Source organism: Haliaeetus leucocephalus, unplaced genomic scaffold (genome assembly GCF_000737465.1).
Source record: "Haliaeetus leucocephalus isolate CR32 unplaced genomic scaffold, Haliaeetus_leucocephalus-4.0 Scaffold173, whole genome shotgun sequence".
Lineage (NCBI taxonomy): Eukaryota > Metazoa > Chordata > Aves > Accipitriformes > Accipitridae > Haliaeetus > Haliaeetus leucocephalus.
This window is the reverse complement of record NW_010972609.1, coordinates 14,800,025-14,821,826: the sequence shown is the minus strand read 5'-3', so window position 1 is coordinate 14,821,826 and position 21,802 is coordinate 14,800,025. Positions and strand designations below refer to the sequence as shown.

At 37.3% G+C, this 21,802-nt stretch overlaps 1 protein-coding gene across 2 annotated transcripts in view; it reads right to left on the bottom strand.

Annotated features, from left to right (window-relative positions):
* The window catches only part of CARS (cysteinyl-tRNA synthetase), a 36,527-nt gene that overhangs the window by 1,618 nt on the left and 13,107 nt on the right, over positions 1–21,802 (bottom strand). For both annotated transcript variants that reach the window (XM_010563876.1, XM_010563877.1), the window contains 15 exons: positions 21,342–21,482; positions 20,476–20,564; positions 19,351–19,472; positions 16,447–16,559; positions 15,765–15,893; positions 15,421–15,550; positions 14,997–15,100; positions 13,895–13,992; positions 12,291–12,480; positions 11,692–11,760; positions 8,769–8,850; positions 4,234–4,314; positions 3,786–3,853; positions 2,351–2,410; positions 1,022–1,105 (listed from right to left, as the gene is read on the bottom strand). In XM_010563876.1, the coding sequence (XP_010562178.1) occupies positions 1,022–1,105; positions 2,351–2,410; positions 3,786–3,853; positions 4,234–4,314; positions 8,769–8,850; positions 11,692–11,760; positions 12,291–12,480; positions 13,895–13,992; positions 14,997–15,100; positions 15,421–15,550; positions 15,765–15,893; positions 16,447–16,559; positions 19,351–19,472; positions 20,476–20,564; positions 21,342–21,482 (1,560 nt within the window). The remainder of the gene's footprint in view (positions 1–1,021; positions 1,106–2,350; positions 2,411–3,785; positions 3,854–4,233; positions 4,315–8,768; positions 8,851–11,691; positions 11,761–12,290; positions 12,481–13,894; positions 13,993–14,996; positions 15,101–15,420; positions 15,551–15,764; positions 15,894–16,446; positions 16,560–19,350; positions 19,473–20,475; positions 20,565–21,341; positions 21,483–21,802) is intronic.

The following is a 21,802-nucleotide window of genomic DNA, read 5'->3' as shown; positions in this document are numbered from 1 at the left end:
TGTTTTAGTAAGATAGAGTGATAATGTCATAATGACAGGCTCTCAGGATGGGGTGCATCTTGGCTAATTTTAGTCACCTAGAAGTTTGACAACTAACTATGACTACTTGGGTATGTTCCTTTCCCAGTTAATGAAAGGGCAAAGGGTGTATTTATTTTCTGTCCTGTGCTAAGTAAGGGAAACTTTGACAACTATCTTCTAGATGGTTATAGTTAAGAGAATAACGACTAATCCCTGAACAGATGGTTAAGAGACCACTTTTAATCATACCAGCATATTGAATCCAAGGCTTAAAGCAAAAGCAGTAAGAGATTTGTGTTCTCAATGGAGAAAAGTATGATCAGAGTTTTTGTGGACATTCTCCTTGGCTTGCAGGGGTATTTACGAGTATTTACACTCTCCATTCTTACTTGCCCCCAGGGCCTGAATTCGTGCGGGTGAGGAGGACAGGTAGAAGCAGGATCAATGTCCCAGATCAAGCACTGAAGGAACAGTGCTTTATGTTTTCCAAGTAACACGTTTTATCCTCAAGGGGAGCAATCAAGAGCAGCCCCTTCAGAGATCATTTGCCAGGAGAGACCAAAACAGTGGGCAGAAACAAAAAGGAAGCACAGGACCTCTCTGAAAAACATCAGTTCTGGCAGAGGTAGGGAGTTTGTACTTGCAAGTGAATTCCTTGCCTTGCAACAGGGTAATACATCTGTGAACAAACATTATATATGTTCCTACCCACAATATCTACAGGGAATTTTGCTCTGCGATGAGAAGGGCCAAAGGAGACCAATGTACAATGAAAATACCCTTGAAATTATGGCTAACAGTTAAGAGACCCTTGCTCCCCAATGCAAGGTATTTGCAATAAAATTAATATATCACCTTTTCTTTCTCTCCTTCCCTCCTCTCACTACGTTAATAGCACTGCCCTGGAGGTTTTGCAATGAGATAAGCTACATACATATACAAGTGAGTATATACAACTGGGGAAGGAAAGCCACTCCCTATCTAAAGAAGAGTCTCTTACATTTTCATCAAACATGGAATATTTGTCATGTTCTGATTTAAACATTTCATGTGGTGGAATCTTCATTTTTGCCAGTTTTGCTGCCTGTAATATAAAACATGCATTAACATCACAGTTAATTACTGACAACCTGACATATGCAAAAGGAAAAGTGGACTATAATTTGCAAATCAAAGAGCATTTAATTCACTATTGTTTATCATGTGAAAAGAAACTTTCAGTGAGAAACAACTGAATAAGTCTTAGTTGTGCTTGTCGGTGGGGGGGAGGGGGGGGCGGTAAGGGAAGCATTTTAAATCTGTAGAGAACCACTTAATAAAATATATGTATTGCAGGAACTCAGAATAACTCACTTATATACTGATTTTTGCTAATTTGGTTCCTTAGTGTTTTAGGTATAAACATAAAGTGAATAGTTGCTATGATTAAAGAATATTCAGCAGTTAACTCACTGCAAAGGGAACCACCTTTATCAACAGTTTCCTGCTGACAAGCACAGTTTTCTATGCAGGTCACAGCAGGATCAGGATGCAAGTAATTGCACTGAAAATAAACTGAACTCTCACTTATCTGTAAACAACTACATCTCAGAGTCCATTCCAAGTAATTTATGCCCAATGCGAGGGAATCACCTTTTTGAAAGAATGCAAAAAGCTACTTGGAATTTGTGGATGGTAAATGCTATTTATCTCATTTTCTCTCTGTACATGGTGCTCTCTAAAAGTTTATATCCTCTTTTAACCCAACAACGCATTTCCTGAGAGTCATCAGCATGGCAAACAATCTTTTCTTAAGAGTTCATCTCATCTGGCTGTCTACTCCTCATCCAAAGCCTAAAACCTTTGAGCTATCTCAATTCCAACTGTAAGAGATAAAACATGTTTTTACAAAACACGACATTTCAGAGTTCAATCGTAGGGAACAGGTGAATTCTTAAAGAGAAAAAAAAGTTTTCACAAATACCTACAATACTGGAAAGGCAAGAAAATAATAAATGACACAAGCAAAATCCTCTCTAACAGGCATGTGAGATACTACTTTGGCAATTAAGGAATACTCTCTATAGTGCTACAAATTCTTCTAAGAAGCTTTTGCAGCCTTTAGTTGTGTTTTCAAAGATGCCTTCTCTATAATAGGAGCTGAAAATTCAAACCTGAACTGCAAGCCAAAGTCATTCTGAGCAGGAAATTGTAGACAAAAAAAAAAAATAAATGGAGGCCCAGTTAAGGCTGGGCAGAGAGCCTGTGCTCTAATGTAATCTTTCCTGCACGTGACTATTGCTGCTAACGCTTTTCTTCAAAAACAGATTAAAAGGATCTGAACACTTACTTCCTGCTGTTGTTTTTTCCTGGCTGCTTCTTCTTTCTTCCTTTTTTTCTCTTCTTCAATCTATGAAAGGCAATGTTAATGAGTAAAAGGTAACTGACTATTTAATCTGGTTGTTTTCTACAAATCTGAGCCAGCTAGCGCCCCTAGATATCTAATTACAGACAGAACTGGCAGCACGACCTGCAGCAAAAACACCATGCCTTATAATTAGGATTGTCTGATACTTCCCACTGTACGACTTTGATTTCATGTGCTTTTATTCACAGTTAAACTGGTTTTAACTGTTCAGAATGCATTTTGCATGCAAAGTGTATACATACAAAAGAATATCTACAAGGCCTGCGAAAGAAATGGTCCTGCCATTTCATGGGGAAGAATGTTTTGCAAATTACTTTAAAAAAAGACTGTATTTTGCTGGTATTTTAAGCTCTTGCCTCAAACTGTGAAGACATTACAGTTTCTCAAGAAGCAGTTGTATCCCTTGATGTTCCTAGGGAAACAACTATCCAAATTTAGCCAACTTATGAAACTTGGAAAAAAAAAAAATCTCATCTGGCACTTGCTAGGAGAGACCTATCAGTTCTCCAAGGGTTCTGCCAGTACTGAATATAATATTGCTTCCAGGGAAAATGTACTCTAGCTGCAGGTTCCACCCAGCAGCTATATACAAACTGCCTTCAAATGTCTTTTTGATGAAAACATCTGGAATTGGCTGAAACTACGTTTTACTTCTCCCTTTTCTAAAAAATATCTACGTGGAAGGAGAAATGTTGGAAAGTCTTCCAAACATTTCTAGTCATGATGGAATTTTACTATTTGTTAAAATTGAAGACAGACATATGAAATTTACTTTTAAATGTTACAAAGTCAAATATTAATGCTAGGAAGTGCCAAAAGGAGGGTTTCAGTACAGACCTTGTGCATGTGAATTAGAATTCATATTCTTAATATAGTAACGTGAATTCTTGCCCCCACAACCTGAATATCTCACTCATCCATACTACATTAATTAAGATTTAGCCAGTGCATTTTGTTCTCACATATCAGATAAATACAGTCTAGTTCTATGGAAAATGTCAACTTCATTTCTACAGACAAAAAAAATTACGAATTAGCTTCTCATTGGAATTGTTCTTCCAGAGAGATAAGAAGTATGCATGCAATACTCAACATCCCTCAATTATATGAAGATCTTAAAAAACAAACAAACAAAAAACCTTAGAGGTATTCATTAGGTCCCACACAAAATTTTCAAGAAGCTACTGTTTCAAAAATTCTTTTCCTGAACACACTCAAATTTTAGTATCAATTCTCTTATTTTCCTTGTTGCTAGTCTGTTAAGATTTTTCTTACAAGTTATCAAAGACATGTAAAAGTATCCATACCTTACACATTACTTTAAATTTTTTAAAAATAGAATGCTTAAAATAATAACCTTTTTCTTTTCTTCTCTTTCTTTCAATAACGTGTCCTTATCCACTAATTTAACCACAGTTGGAAGTCCTAAAGAAGCAAAAACAGATGAATGAGTTTCCAATGCTTGAACAAAGATAAATGTATTTACCCTATGATAAAGGTTTTCTTTTTGCAAGCTGAATGCAAATACAACTGAGCAACTTATCAAGAGTGATTAAGAAATTAGGTGCTATACAAAAAGATCAAAAAGATTGCAATGTACATTTTTATATTCTATACATATATTCCAATATACAGTTCTATAACTTATATTCATACATCACAAATAAGATAAGCTATAGTTTTGCAGTCCTTTAGTTTGTTGGATTATTCCAGATTAGACTTGACAGGTTGTTTTCCCACTTCTTATGAAAACAGTAAGATTATAAAAACAGCTACCTACAAAGTTGCAAGACATAATTGGGTACCTTCATGATCTTCAAATCGAACACCAAGTTCAGGAAGGATGTCATCTCGAAGAGCATCACTCAACTGCAGCACTTCAGTTACTACAGAGCATGAAAAATACTTTTAGTAAAGTAAGATTTGGTGAAAGTATACTTCTGTCCTGCTACATAGTTATTTAAATGCAATTAAGAAATTGCCACTCTCTCACATAGGCCAGAGAAAGTTCTTTTGTTTGAAAGTGATAAACCTTTTAAGGAGGTACTGCCTTCTTTCAGCTACAAAGAGAATCAGCATGTTTCTTTGTAGGGACTTGAAATTCATAAATTTCTTCCAAGATACCCTCATTGTTCCTGAAGGAGAACAGAAAGAAAATCCAAGGCAATTCAGAAATGATGGAATGATTCTGCCAGCGTATAGTGGAAGGGTATATGACTCAGGAAGATCCTAACGGTTGCTGTAGGATTTCCAGTAAGAAGCGTTAAGAACCCTATTTTAGAAAAATCACAAAATAACATAGCCTGTGCTACATCTAACAGTGCCTTTGAAGGACTATGATTTTGTTGGTTTGATAACTGCACATACTTCTGTCAAAGCAACTGTAATCCAAACATCCTCTGTTTCTACAGATAGTTATCTTTACCATAGTCTGACCAAGCTGTTTCTTTCAAGCAAGCTAGTTGCAGCAGAACAGAGAATTTTGATTTGGCTTTCTGGCTGGTGATCAGGGCATCACAACTAACTTTTTTTTTTCTTGCAAGCTTATCAAAGAGCCTTTGATGACAGCATATGGTTAAGAACTCAAGATTTAGCTGAAATAGATGCTATCAGGTCTTAAGAGGAAAATAAATCTTCATACAAGATATTTACTTGGATGAGAAACTGTATCAGCCAAGAAGCAGCAGAACAGGTAAGAGGAACTAAATGCATCAAGAAGACCCAGTATGTTTCTGTTGTGAACTTAATTCAGTGGCATTTTTTAGAGACAGCCTTGTATTTAGGAGGAAACGCTTAGCAAGTGTGACAAGATAGATACTGGGGTTAGATGATACCATGTTCTCCCTTTCAGCAACTCTCAGCTGATTAAACCTAAGAAGTAATAGGGGTCTCAAAGGTAGTAATTCTCACAGTAGAAGCTACCATCCAGACACTGTACCAAACACTGTATATACCAGTAGATACAAGTACCATCCCTGAGCCTTCATCTCTTCCATAATTGTCAGTCTCAGAGAGCTGAACAGTGAACAGAGCACCAACTATCCTAATACCATAAAAAGGAACAGCCACCCTATTTCACTGCATGGTAGTGTTCTGCGACTCTCTTTGTATAGGAAAGGATTGCAGTTTATAGAAACTCTTTTGTCTGCTGTGAACTAAGTTGTTATTTTTCTTGATCCAGAGCAGTTATACAAACATTCATGTTTGATGCAACTCTAAATAAGCCATTAAGATAAACAAGGGATAAGATTACCTCACTGGCTATTAACACTAAAAGGTGTTCACTCTAACCTAGGCAAAGGAATTACACATACCATATCAAGAATGTATCAGATACACCTACTGCTTATTCAATAAAACAGCGTCTGCTTAGTTATAAATATTTTCTTATCTGAAATCATGAATAATTGAAAGTTTAAGAAGAAGAAATCCATCAAGGTAGAGAATAAGGAGAAATGTATAACAAAACATGTATTATTTACAAAAGGATACATCCTCTGATCAATCCTCTGTCATCCAGAGGAGTCAGCACTATGCTTCTTAGGGTTGAAATGTGCCTGTTCTTTGCATGTGGTACCCCCAGAGCAAAGATGTTTAGGGATTGGGTAGGGGGTTGTTTATGGGCTGCCTCAAGACATATGCCATTATCCCCACTGAGGACAGTGACCAGGAAACCAGTGGGATAGTGCCTTATCACCAGTGCCCATGAACAGCCTGGCAGCTAGGCACTCCTCGAGCCTGTGACTATTTCCCAGACCTCTTTTCACATTTTCTGTGAATTTCAAGCCAAAGAGTCTCAGATGTGAAACAGATGTTGTGCTGTTGTTGAATGTGATGGGAAGGAAAAGGAGGAGCTTAAAAAGCATCTTAATGCTGGATGTTAAGACTGGCAGCAAAAGACAAGAGCAGGCATGGTTACAATGATCAAGTTTGTCCCAGTTCTGGTCAACTTCTGATATATTAGGAAGAGAGCAGAGGGTTTCCCACTGTGTCCTAGAAGCAGCTTAAAGCAAGATACCAAGTGGCACCAGCACCCATGGCAGGAAATGAAGATGCAGGCAGAGTTCAGTCGTGGGCACCTTTACCACAGGGTAGTCAATTCAAGCAGATGTCCTGAGGTAAGTAACCAACAACAACTGAAGAGACTTGCTCCTGTTTGAACATTTGAATAACAATTCGTTGCTAATAAGAATTCTTCCCAAGCATCAGGGGCTGCACTAGAGCACAGATCTGCTCTGCTGTGCATCTGCAATTGCAGAGACAGCTATATGGGGTCTTTGCAGTTGGTCAAGTACTCAATTAAAACATCAGGATGTGCAATATAGAGATGGTCTGACCAACCTATCATTGATGTCTTTTGCAGAGGTTTTCTGCATTTCTTTCCCTTGTACAGCTAGCATAGTATTTTCCTTTTTCTCTTTACCATCATTGCTAGGTATGTTCACAAATTAAGTCAAGACTCAACTGCAAATGATCAGGGCAGGTCTCCATTTGGAATACTAATAAGCTTATAAAATGAAGAGTTTATTTTACTAGTATGTTTGAATGTTAGGCATTCTGGATAATGGTAAAATTTTTGTAGAGTATATACATTTTGATTCTTACCAAAACCCATAGTTTTACAAATGGCTATTCTGTGAAATGTTTTGTAAATATAGATACATTTTAAAAAGTTATATGTATATGGATGGGGACATTTGTATTACTCTGCAGGTTTTACAGAAGCAGCATACTTTTTATTTAACCTCTAAGAATACTTAAAGCAATACGGATCATGTTAGATAATACTTAACACCATCCTGCCAGCATTGGGCTATGATGGGGAAACTCCCTTCACTTACAACCATGTAGAGGCAATATCCCCAGCCATTAATCAGAACAACTTTTACAGTGATTTAACACTTCCTGCAAGCAAGAATTTAATGGGTACAGGGAAACCAATCAGTAGCATGTCAGTGTCCTGCTAACCACCGCTCAGCTTCCATATATCAAATAGTTTAATGAAAGGTGCCTCCCTGGTCAAACTGCAGAGTGCTCTGTACCCCAACCAAATAGCAACTAAATCCAGCTTTATTCTTACTACCCAATTTATTTCATGCAAAAAATCAGTACCTTCCAAGTAAGAAACTCAAGTGCCAGTAAGCAGTCTAGTGCTAAGTACATTCTACAAATGACCTACAGGAGGCCCCATGATATTTAAACCTTACCACTGTTAGAGTGAGAATCGGTTTAGCTCAACCACAAGAAAGCAAGTTAAAAAAAAGCCTCATATAAAATGACTATTTAAGTTACTGAAAGACCAAAGGTCATGTTTTTGGCTGAGGATATACACACAAACTTCTTGAATTAATTCAAATTACAGAAAATATTTGCTGTTGGAACTAATAAGCCTATTTCTCAGCATCAATTCGGCCTATAGGAGTTTCACAGTAATAGCTAATAGTCACATCAATACAGTTTTGTGCTTTTAAGGTAAACTTATAGCCCTTAGAAGAACTCAAAACAGTAGCAGAATAAGGGTTCAGATTCTTTGCCAGCTGAATAGGTTATCAACCAGACAATATATGGGTTATTTATATATGTTTTATATATTAAAAATGCCATATTTTATCTTCAAGTACAAATCTCAGTGTAAGAAAGTTTTAAGAAAACATCAAATACATATTGAAGACATGTAAAATTCCACAGGGAACAGCTGAAAATAGTAAGAGCTCCATTAGGAACTAATCAACCAGTAAAATCAAAGAAGGCTTAATGGAACTACCTTTTTAACACTATATAGTTCTGCTGCCAACAAACACAGCATGACCAAAGCTCTTCAGACGGGAAAACAAAAGCACCCAAAACAACTTCTAGCAAACTCCCAGATGAATTCTCCAACAAGAGCGCTCAATTACCATCAGGGGAGCTGCGATTCCAACTATGCTAACAAGTAAGAACGAACATCTCGGGCTATTTAAACACAGACAGTTTCATTGTGTAGCAATCTACACTTTTTAAGAGAATGCAACCTCCCTGGGGGAAGAGATCATGGGTACTTTCATACCTAGAAAGCAGGGAGTGCCCTAATCTAGAGAAACAACAGCTAGTCCTGTCATTCCAGAATTTGTAGATTCTTTAGGAAATTAAAAGCAAATTAGTTTAGCAGCCTGTAAAAGATTCCCAAATTAAAGAGACAGGTAGCAGAGATGCAAATATTCAAAGCAGCTCTGATTTAAAGATGCCTTACTTTTATTCTCTAAGCAAAGAGAAACTGTATCAGCTGGCTCACCCCACCCAGTTTGATTCCTACCACCTCTGAGTCTCATGTGCAACAATACAGGGAAAAGCAAACTCTCACCTTTCTTCTCTCTGGCAATTTGTCGCACTCCTTCTCTGAACTCAGAAAGAACTTGTAGATATGGCATCACTGTAGATTCAATCTGCAGGATAATTATTTCTACAGTTAGCTACTCATCATTTAGATATAAAACATGTCCTTACCCACTTCATATTTATGTGCTGTTGGATGGAACTTGACCCTCAGGGCAGATCTGTATCAATAAAAATTGTCACTGCTCTATTGATGTCAAAGGATAGATGATAATTTGCATTAGCTGTCAATTTTCCTTTTGTGCAGATAAAATCCACTTGTGAGATTCTGCCTCTCCCCATTCCTTTTTTGTCTCCTTTTAGCTACAGATTCATCAGTTCCACAGGGTTATGCTACAGTCCAGCAAATTGTAATGCAGTACAGGAATAAAAACAGCACCCAGATGAATTTGCCCTTTCGTGCTCTGTGTTGTCTTACTTAGGTCCAACTGCTTGTCAGACATAATACCAGGTGAAACTGATGTTAGGACTTATCTTCATTAGAACAGAGATCTGTTCCTCAGATGTTAGCTTATGCTAATTGTATTTCTTTCCAATACAGTGCAGTTGTCTGTATTCCTCACACGACTCCCTCCCCCACAAAAAGTGGGGAGAGATTACTGTTGAATTATTTCAGGTGTAAGTAAATGCTGGTCATGAAACCTCAAAGAAAAAGTCCTGAGAATCCTGCTCTCAATGGTAGTGAATAGCAACAGCAAGCAGCTGGTGAACAGCAGTGAACAATTACAGAAACAACTACAGATCAGCACTGCCTGCCAACACTCCTCTGGAATCCCAAGAGGAGAAGCCAGGCACCCAGGGGACTGCTTAAATTAAAAGTTTCATTACTTTGGAGGATGGGGAAGAGAGAAAAAAATATCACCCCCCCCCCCCCCCCCCCAGTTTCCATGTGTCTTTCCCATCTGTTAAATCTTCATGACAAATTTCTGTGCAATTAACAGACAAGATAGTCTGTTATGTTCTAGAAGTGCCCATATGAAAGGAGTTGAGGGGCTCCGTTAAAACTTTTCATAAACGTGAATGCTATGCAATCAGCTTCACAACTGAAACCACTGCTGACAAGTTTGGCAGAAGGAACAGACTCTGGAAAGTGAGCAACAGTCACATCTCCACTAGCCCGTCTACACTGAAACTAGCTCAACATGCAAATGACACGGTGTCAGGAAAGCATGCACTGTCACTACTTTATCAGTCATTAAAAGATGAAAGATTTTTATTTCCAGAATAACTAACTTGACAGCAATGCTTAATTCATTTGGAAAATGAGACTATGGAACCTGAGGTTTTCTGACTTCAAATCTCTTCTAGCCCCTTTCAAGTAAATTACTGAACCATGGTAATTAAGCTAGTTGTTCTTTCAGAGCTTTTGAAGAGGATTATGCCTTTTTGGAGATTATGACTCTATTGGTTCCTTCATCTCCAATTTAGACAAAGAAACCGTAGGCCTGATCCACAGCCTTCTGTAATTAATGAGAAGTTTTCCAACCTTGAATTCCAACCTGGTAATTTTTGCTACGAAAAATAAGTATCTACATGGAAGACTGAAAGAGGGTATACTATTTCATGAAACAGCCAAAACATTTGTGATATTATGCATCTTTATATTATAATGCTTAAAACCAGTAATGTTCTAGGTGATAATAACAGAAGTTTCTTGTAACAGGTGTTAGAATAAGATTCTTCTGACAACTGTGCTAACAGGTGTTAGCACAGGATTCTGCACAAGATACTACCCTTGGCAACGTTACTTTGAAGGAGTGAAAGGGCTTAGCTTCTTGTTCCAAGCTATTGCCAATCCTTCCATAAAGCATATCTATTGTAAACACTGCCTGAATGAAGTGTTAAATACAAATCTAATTTTCATTTTCCCTAAAAAGGTGTTAAGGTGCTGCCTTTCGTCTGAAATTCAAAATAATTCTGCGCTAAATTAAAATTCACTATTGATGGGTTTTGGTATGGAATACTGAGCATCTTCCTTATTATATCATTACTGGAGATTTCCACAGCACAGTAATGTAAGTATTTGCATGGCCCACGATCACATGAGTGTTCATTCACATTCTTCAATCATAAGCAAGCTTTTCTCTTCCTTTGATGAACAAAAAGTTTAGCTTTTTTGTTACACCACAAATGTTTTATTTATTCCTTTTAAGGAGGAACAGAAGAACATATGGTCACACCTTTGAATGCAGAAAAATACTTGAAAAACAGCACTGATTTGTCCACGTCAAATTTTTTGCATGAACAAAGACAGCAAAGTTGATAGCTTTCATATGGAGTTATTTCTCCTGCCTGTACCATGAAACATTACTGTTATTACAGGGCCCATCAGCACTTACATCAGCTATCTCCCAACTATTTCCAGAAAAATTCTGCATCACAGTAGAACTGCTGGGTGACCAAAGCAAAACAGCCTTCAAAAGCCAGATAAAAACTGTGGCTACAAATGAGATCAGAAAAAGAGATTGAAATGGGGATAAAACTCCAGCTGCCTCCAGGCTGGTCTTTGGTGTACCGCAAGAAAGTTTAATCAGTATAATTATATTTCTGAAACTACTTAACATACAAATACTTGTAATGAGTCTTTAGACTGTAGCATGTGCTGTCTGTAGTTAACATGTGGTTTCTTAAACAGACACATCATTCAGAAGACAAGATAATTCTTTTTCTGGTTACTATACAATTTGTCATTAAGTCAAACAAACCTATAAAAACCCCCAATTCTCATACAAGAATCCTGCTTCCTAAGCCAATTAATTACTTCAGGTTCAAATGTTAAAAGTGGAAAGAACGTAATTCAGCTATGTATCAGTAATGTAATCACTTTATTTAACCTAAGCTTTCAAAGGACACAGAGTAATTTTGTGTAGTGTACTTTGTCCTTCACTTACATTTATGTTTTGACTATTCCCTCCAACAGGAAAACCAATTGCGTCATCACTTTCTATGGCACCAAAAATCTGGTCAAGGGAAAAAAAAAAAGAAAGAAAAAAGAAAGAAAAAAGAAAAGAGAAAAGATTGTAGACATCAAGTCACAGGTATGTGAAAACTAAGCAAAATCATATGTACTAGGGGTTTGAAGCCACCTAGTTCTCATTTAACCCACAATTCACTGCTCTAATAAGAAGATGTTTTGGTTTTGAATTGATACAGCATACTAAGCATTGGCTTTCAAGATTTAGCTTTAAAGCTGTCAGGTTTGACATTATAACTTCATATTTTTTCTACTATCTAATTTTCCTTACATGTATTGGGGGCTGTCCACTATTCAACAAAACATTAGCTGACATTATAATGTAACATAAAGGACTCCAAATTGCTCCCGTCGCAGCATACACTGCAGTTTGGGGTTGTTTTGGTTAGGGGGTGCAAGACCTCTAGTTTCCTACAAGATTTGAACAAAGACTGTACACATCCCAACATACTTGAGAAATACAACAGTTATAATTGCACAGTGCAATAGCAATGTTACTACTTACTATTTACATACCTTTAGCATTTGAGAGAGATAGGAACCGATGTTTTCTAAAAGAAGTCTGTTTGGCATTTGTCTGGACGATTTCTTTGCAGCAATATAGGAGTTACTCTGACTGACTAACGAACGCATTTCTTCTAAGACAGAGCGAGTGTCAATATTGTCACACAGTGCTTCATGAATTGCTGCCTTCTTGTCGTAAAAACTAAAAGAAGAAAATTTTTTTTTTACTATAGATGTCAAAAGTATCTGCAACCTACTCTGAACAATCTCTGTTAGAAGAGTAAGAGGACCTACAAGTGAGATAATCTTTTGTTGGTCATAGTTTGTATTTGAAGGAAAAACAGATGAGCAAGAAAAAGGCATTATCACAAAGCTGCTGTTTTGCTGCTATGGACAAAGGGAGGCAGGATAATCTAATTGGCAGCAACTATCCAAACAAATTACATCAAACACTTTTTCAGCAACTGACATTTTCATACCAGTTTTTTAAAGTAGTATAAATTACTTATTTAGTACCTTCTTGTGCTTACTTTTTTTTTCTTTACAGTATTGCTCTCCTTTCCCTATGTACCAGCCAAGTACTCTGTTTAGTATCTTTTCCATCTTCATTGGAAGTTCACTTACCACAAAGTGAAGTGTTATGAAGCTGTTACAAGCACACAAGGAATAAATTCATGCAAACATTTGTAATGTTCATGAATAGGCATAATAAGAAATACAGTATATTAAGTACCATTTCATCACACAAGGGGGGTACTACTGTTTCAAACAACATACTTTTTCCAGAGAAAAGAGAATGAGAAGTGGTAGAGAAAGGAGACAAAACAAATACCCATGAAGCATATCTTCTGTTCCTCCCACTTCTTTGTGCCTTCCTTTTGACCTCTGTATTACTTACTATCTTCCCTCTTTTTGAAAAAAAAAGGGTTATCTCCACCAGCCTCAAGTTGAAGATGAAATCTTCAGAGGACATCACTGTCCACAACAGTGAACTGAACTAGGAACAATTTTAGTACTCAACATAAGATGCTTCTATTTTAAATTTCACACATAATAGAAGTCATATAGGACGCTGTTCATATTACAAACAATAATGATAGTTTTGTTATAAAAGTGAAAGACTGCAATATCGATATCACTGTCTCTCTCAATAAGACATTTTCAAACATTGGCACTCCGATCTTTTGTGCCTTTAGTCAGGTCATTTAACTTCTGTTTGTCTCAGTTTGCTCACTGCACTTTGAAATGTGTGAAATACTATTTTTCCAGTTGTAACCACTGTGAATTATCGGTCACTTCTCAGATAGGACAGCATTTCAAGTAGCGAAGAAAATAACAGCTATCTAACAAAAAAGTTCTCTTCCCCTTCATAAATAGGGCGATGAGACATGCCAGTGTACTTAACATAAATGAAAGGGAAATTAACAATTTAATCTATACTTCATAAAGCTGTTGCATAAATTCACTAGCTTGTACAGAGTTTGGGTTCTCAGTGAAAATGCTACAGATTTATAAATATCACTATATACATAGTAAGTCACTTTGCCAGGATAAAAAAAATTAAACATGTAGCTACACAATGGCTATTCACAGAGAAGTAGGAATGCTCCACTCACTTTTTGTTCAGCTCTGCTTCCTGATTTTCCCATTTCTGAAACTGGCCTGTCACATCAGTGGGAGCTCGAAGAATATCCTTCACATTTAAAAAGAACTCCTGTAAAAGAATATAGTTAAAAATCAGTTTAAATTAGACACAACCAATATTTACTACAAAAAGGCGTTATTTTTTAATTAGCCTCCTAAAGTTTATGGTTTCAACACCATTTCAGCCTACTGAATGTCTGTCAAAACAAGGAAACCCACACATTTTGCATAACTCTGTAAATCACAGTTGGACTCAGTTCTCTCTCTTGGCTCTGCCACTGCATGATACACTATGATACTCTACAACAAGCTGCTCAAATACAATACCATTTAAAAAAAGTTTAGGCAAGAATTCTCATGGCAGATTTTTAAGTGCATTGCTAGCAATTGAAGCTGAAGAATAAAAGTGGTTTTATAGCAAGGGCCTATTTTATGTGGGCACCCAGCTTAGTGAAAAGTAATTTTCACTTATTCTGTGGCCCAAACCAAACATTTTACATAAAAAGCAGAATAGCTTCAGCTGGAGACACCAAGATCAACGATCTCAAAATGCTGTACAGCCTCCTTGTAGGAAATGTGGGTTTAAATCAGAGCTCCAAACTAAGCAGGGAAAGGAACTGTGCCTGACCCCTCACATAGGCCCGCAATGTATAGAGGCAAATGCTCAATGTATGTGGCAAGGAGAAAAGTTAGGAATGATACTCCCCTTCTCTTTACACTTTACTTTGTGTAAAGTCTGATCTGGTAGACATGTTATGAGAGTGTCTGTTGGACTGAGTCCTATAAGCAAGCTGAACTGAGAAACTAATCTTGCATTTAAGTGCCAAGCTGCTCAGAGATGTCAAAACTTGGGCGAGAGCACCCAGCTGCAGAGAAATGTAGCTGTCTGTGGAATTTACATGACTTTAATGTTCAGTGGTAGCTAAACAAATACTGTGACATCTCACCTGACGAATTCAGAAGGCAAACTCAAGTCTGTGGATATGGCCTATATATCCTTGGATTCTATTTCTTGAAACACATATGACAACACAAAGCTTAGAGAGGTGGGGGAGGAACGGAAAGCTTACTTACATTCATAAACTTCTCATACTGAATAGTGGACTCCATGGTATTATTTGAATAATCCAGTGTATCCTTCCAAGAGTGCATGAGGAAAGCCAACCGTAACTGTCGTGCTATTAGGAGTTTCAAAATAAACAAGGAAAATAATCATATCTAAAGCATTTTTATGGCCTCCAATACTGCAGTGGCTAAGAACAGAATTTTTAATATTCTTACTATCAATACATCTACCAAAAAAGCAAGAACACTATTATCTGTACAGATAATACTGACAAGGAACAGCAGAACAAGGAAGCTGTTCTAACATTAGTGAAGAAGACAGACACCTGAAGTTAGCCATTTTTAGAAACTCCATTATGTGCCTGAATTACAAAATTACCACAGTCACCACTCAAAGTACATCAAAAGCCTTCAAATTCCAAAGTAATTTTACCTGTATGTTTCTTCAGTGCATCTTTTATGGTAATGAAATTCTTCAAAGATTTTGACATTTTACAGCCAGCAATTGTTAAGTGGCCAGTATGCAGAAAATACCGAACCCAGTGATCATTTTCAAAGTATGCCTGCAGCAAAAACAAAAAACCCCAAAGACCCAACACAGTTTACATACATACTATGAAGTAGGATAATTTAAGAATAAAATCCTGAGAACAAAAAGTTACGCTTATACAAAACACATAAAAATTTTTTAAAAATAATTGATGGACTTGTGTAAGTTGCAGTCAAAGTAAAGCATGTCGCTTTTTCACTGCAGAAACTGAAGGCCAGTTCATTCACCTCAGATTGTGCCAGTTCATTGTCATGGTGGGGAAATCGGAGATCAAACCCTCCTCCATGAATATCCATTGACTCTCCTAGAATGGATCCAGCCATCGCGGAACATTCAATATGCCAACCTGGACGACCCTGTTAAGAAAAAGACATTACTTGGCTACTAGTTAATTGTCTTCCTCTCCTGCCTATGTATCATTCCCTCATTGGTCTGCCCCTAAGTAGTTACACACCTGAGGAAATGAGATAGAGTGTTACCAAGAAATAAAGATTCTCAGTCTCAGCTTCATAAAAGTATACTGTTAGATTTAAAGATCAAACACGGCATATACATCTGTGATTCTTTGATTATCCTTCTTATTATTCTTTTTAAAATTACATTAATATTTTTGATCACAATGAAGAAAAAGGCTATAAAAATTACTGCAGATAAAGCCTGTAGATAAATAGCAGACAAATGACCAGTAACAGCCATCATGAGCCTGCTTGCAGACTTTCGTTTAAAAAGTATCAAAGAGACAGACTGATACACATTCTAAATTATTAAATGAACATAGCAACAGAATCTACAATTGAACACAAGATCCCATAATCTATACCTTATTAATATGAGGTGAGGCAAAGTATTTGTGTAACATGCTATTTAATAAGGTATAGAAGATCTAAACCCTGGTTATAATGTCCTTACCTTTCCCCATGGAGAGTCCCATGAGGGCTCCCCTGGCTTGGAGGATTTCCACAAAGCAAAATCATTTGGAGAATGCTTCTCACTTAAGCGATCAGCTGAGATGCTCAGGTCACCTTTCAAAAGAGAAAATGTAAGTATATACATTTTATTTAAACACCAGCATTATTGATTTCTGGTCTTGATGTAGCTCACATCAAGTGAATTTAAATAAATAAATAATTAAAACCACTCAGCCCTCAAAATTCCTCATAATTAACCTTGATAATTCTTTGGGTTTTTGATTAATGTTTGTTTGACAGGAAATCTGAAAAGTATCAGCTGCACTGCTTTCTAAGTTTTGACATGACATTCATCTACATTCTCTCTGCAGGCACAATTCCAATATTGCAGTTACAGAAAAAGAAATATAGAAGCAAAGTCCCCTATACTCATAGACAAGTAAGACTGCAGAACCAATTCACTCCAAAGTTAGAACAATCCAAATTAAGACTAGGATTGTCTTAATCTGCACACATAACATGAACATAGGATATTTCTTCCACCCCTAATCTCAGCTGCTGCACAGAATGGCTGGTAATTGTTCAATAGCCATGTCTACTGTTTTGTTATCATGTGTTATGCATTATTTGCTGTTAGCTCCTTATTTATAATAATTTAGGTAGTACTCTCATTAAAGCATCTTTAAAACACAGGGACTTTACTATTTCTGCAGTACAGTGCAAGATTAAAAGTGGTTAACAATACCACCTACCACATAAGAATCGAAGACAGATTAAAGACAAAATTGTCAAGGTTAAACTTCTCAATTAATTTTGATGTACAGCTTGAGATACCTGCAATCTCAATTGTTTATAATATGTAACATTATGCACTTTAAATGTAAAAGTATTACACTTTTTTTTACACTAATTGCAACTTTCAAAGCTTAGCATTTCTGCTGCCTGTAACAGTCAAAATGACATTATCTGCCAGGGTCAGCACAATCACCACAAATGAGTCAAAGCAGCTAGGCTGACAAGCAATAACTTGACATAAGCATACTCTTGGTTAGTTACATTAATCACTCAGCATCGGTTCCTATTTGCAAAAGGACACAACAATTCAACAAAAGTGGCTGGTTATGTGGTGGAAATGTTACGTTCATGTTACCACAAAGATGGTGGTTTAAGCTAGCACCTTTTATTTCACATAGATTTCAGCTATAAGGGTTTGAATTAAGAAAAAAAACCAAACATATCCATTTTAAGCTGCATCTCTCAGATATTGCTAGTTTCACCTAGTATGAGTGCCCTAATTTCACCTAGTATAAGTGTTATATGAAAACATTTTAATATTCTTCTGACAGACTTTGTGGATGATTTGCTACTAAAACTGTACCACCTTAGGAGCAGATAACCAGCAGGGTCTGGTTTATCAAGCATTTGAAGCTACTCCTCTGCTATGGCTTGACTCAAAAAAAAAAAATCTATATTTGGATTTAGTTCAACACAACAAGATTTATAACGTAAAGACTTCTCAGCATGAAAGAGGAACCCAAATATGGATGGACGAGCCCAGAGGGTTGTGGTGAATGGGGTTAAATCCAATTGGCGGTGGGTCACAAGTGGTGTTCCCCAGGGCTTGGTGTTGGGCCCCATTCTGTTCAATATCTTTATCGATGATTTGGACGAAGGGATTGAGTGCACACTCAGCAAGCTTGCAGACGACACCAAGTTGGGAGGCAGGGTCGATCTGCTTGAGGGTAGGAAGTGTCTACAGAGAGATTTGGACAGGCTGGATCAATGGGCGACGCCAACTGTATGAGGTTCAACAAGGCCAAGTGCCAGGTCCTGCACTTCGGTCATGGCAACCCCATGCAGCGCTATGGCTTGGGGAAGAGTGGCTGGAAAGCTGCCTGGCAGAGAAAGACCTGGGCGTGCTGGTTGACAGCCGGCTGAATATGAGCCAGCAGTGTGCCCAGGTGGCCAAGGTGGCCAACAGCATCCTGGCCTGTATCAGAAATAGTGTGGCCAGCAGGAGCAGGGAGGTGATTGTTCCCCTGTACTCGGCACTGGTGAGGCCGCACCTGGGGTACTGTGTTCGGTTTTGGGCCCCTCACTACAGGAGAGACATTGAGGTGCTGGAGTGTGTCCAGAGAAGGGCAACCGAGTTGGTGAGGGGCACAAGTCTTATGAGGAGCGGCTGAGTGAACTGGGGCTGTTTAGCCTGGAGAAAAGGAGGCTGAGGGGAGACCTTATCGCTCTCTACAACTACCTGAAAGGAGGTTGTAGCGAGGTGGGTGCTGGTCTCTTCTGTCAGCTGGCTGGAGATAGGATGAGAGGAAATGGCCTCAAGTTGTGCCAGGAGAGGTTTAGATTGGATATTAGGAAAAATTTCTTTACTGAGAGGGTTGTAAGGCATTGGAACAGGCTGCCCAGGGAAGTGGTTGAGTCACCATCCCTGGAGGTATTCAAAAAGCATGTAGACAAGGCATTTCAGGACATGGTTTAGTGGGCATAGTTGACGGGAGGACTCAATGATCTTAAAGGTCTTTTCCAACCTAAATGATTCTATGATTCTACTTTGAACCAGATGAACAGCCAAATAACTGTGCTATAGTCAAATGACTGAGCTGTTCATAATTGTGACCAAAAAAACCCCCAAACAAATGAAAAAAAAAAACCAACCCATAAACATCCTAGAATGAATAACATTTCTTGGTATTTTCCAATTAAAAACTTTCAGGAAGTGCTGGCTCAAGCTACAAAACTTTGGAAAATAAATCTGTTGGTAAAGGAAGTGCAGCAGGTAAACCATTCAACTCTGACAGTAACTTTGATTCAAATGTCAGTGAAATCAATTGAAGAGATCAACACATCATCAGCTTCTTCAGCAACCTAAGCAAATGTTATTTCCCCTTTTTACCTTCACCCTCTTGAAGAGCTTTTTGATCCCCTACAGCTTCAGGAACCAACTTAGCATAGGAGTGTTTTTCACTGGAATCAAACTTCATAGTATCAAAGTATACAGATCCATTGGACACATACCTGAAAAGTTAAAGGTCATTAGCTAGCTTTTTACCAAGACTTAACTGGATTTTATCCCAAAAATCACAAAAACAACATCTTTTGTTAAACTCTTATGAGGTGAGACGTCAGATAACAGTCCCAAGAGAAGAAGTATCTACAATACTTCCGGTCCCTTTTAATATTTTGCAATAATATAATATGAATCATGTTTGTTTCCCAGTCCATTTTGTCCTCCTTCACTTTGCTAATTTTGTCCCACTACAGCCATAATAAAAACTCTGACACAAAGGTAAGTTTCAGGACCACCAGGAACACTGATAATTCAGTGCAAACAATTTTGAATGGCCTCCTGCATGCCTCCTTTTTTTTTTTTTAAAGAAAATTTTAAAATGTAGGTTTAAAGGAAGAACATGCAAGAGAAATTATGGCAGTCTGAACCACAGGTTTGCTTTTTTCACAGTAAAAATACATCCACGTCAAAAAATTAAGGCTATTAACAGAAAGAGAACTCAAAAATTTCAGATGGGAATCTATCATGATACTTAGGAACTTCTAGAGTATTAGATTGATTTTCACAAATATTAGACAATGGCAGAAAAACAGTTCACAACTACTATATTTTTTTTAATGTTATTTACAACTAATTTCTAGCCATCTATTCGGGCATCCATTTTTTAAACTGGTTGCTGAAGGCCAGGAGTCAAACACAGTTCAAGTGAATGGGACTTTGACTATTTATTTTAATGAACGAGGACTTCACCCTATAAATTTAATAATCTAACTTCTCTCTTTGTAAGACATCATAAGAAGTATAGAATAGCACATTTTCATCAAGTGAGAAATAACAGGGTCTTTTGCAAAGGAACCTGAAGTTTCTTTATGTGATGAAACACTACTTCTGGAAAAGACTACTATTGCATATGAAAACAGAGAAAACAGTTCATAATTAAGTGTTGGAAGCAATCATCCTAACTCTGAGACAGTATAAGTGCACAAAAAAAGTATCCAGTAGCAAACTTACCCATAACCATTATCCACAATCTTTTTCACAAAATCCACAATTTCTGGCACATATTCACTAACCCGTGTTAAAACATCTGGAGGTAAAACCTATAGATAAAAAGTAGAATTTTGTATTTTATATACATATAAATATTTATATATATGCAAATATGCACTGAATACACATATATATTATACACTAGTTAAAAATAGGCTTAAAAGCAAGTGACAGTAGAATCTAAGACTCCTTTTTCAAGCTTTCTGCTCTGAAACAATGTGCTGTGGCCATTTTTTCCTCAGCCTTTAAGGCAACGTTAACAACAAACTACTGCAGGAGATGTCAGCTCTTCCACTTACTCTATTTCTGACAGAACAGGCAATAAGGCCCTCTGATTTGCAGGTAAATAAATAAACCTTCACTGATCTGAGCCACTTCATATGACACAGCATTTCATCTGTAACAGACAAATCTGTCCTTGATTGTTATCACCACGTAATTTCTTAGTGGCTGAAGACTGATGAGTAGTCAGTCTAAATGCTGAGGTTGGCAGGGCTCTCTTGTGCAGCTAACACACTCCATTTCAAATTTCTGGATCAGTTTATGACTATAAGCCCATGTTACACCAAGGGGAAGGGATGGAGTGCACACATCAAACTTGATCACCAGTTAACTGGCTCTGGTAACATGCACAATGGATTTAAGATTGTTGGGATGGAAACAGAACAGGTGCTAATTTAACAGCTACCTATTCACATTAAAGGAAATACTTTATCAATAAGGTTGAAATATGAGGTTTTTGAAAGCTATTAAGGAGCTAAATTGTACTCTGGGTATTATGAGGCATGGCACATACACTTTTAGAACAGAAAAGTTTGTTTACTTACATTGAGCGCTTCCATATCTTTATGAAATTCCCCTTCCCAGAATTTGGGGAGCTTTGAGAATATGGAATTGTCAATCAACTGACTGCCAAATTTTGTGTCCAACCAGTCAGACAGCAAATCTTTGGCTTCTTCCAACAGTATCTATAAAACAATAATTGTAAGTGCAACTGATCAAAGACTTGTTCTGTTTAAACTCTGCAGAAAGATCTTATTCTGAACAGAGAGGTTTGCTCAAGAAAAAAGACACTTGGCTATAAATACAGAGTAATCCGTGCTTCTACCAGATTTTTATCATATTGCCCTTCATAAATATGGATGAAACAAACAGAGGAAGGAAGACAAAATGATAAGTGATATCTGTTTTGATATCAATCACTTAAATAAGCATGTGGAATTTACGTTGTAAACACCAGATGGGACCTGCAGTTATATTACATCATCTGTTCCCCCCACTACTACTG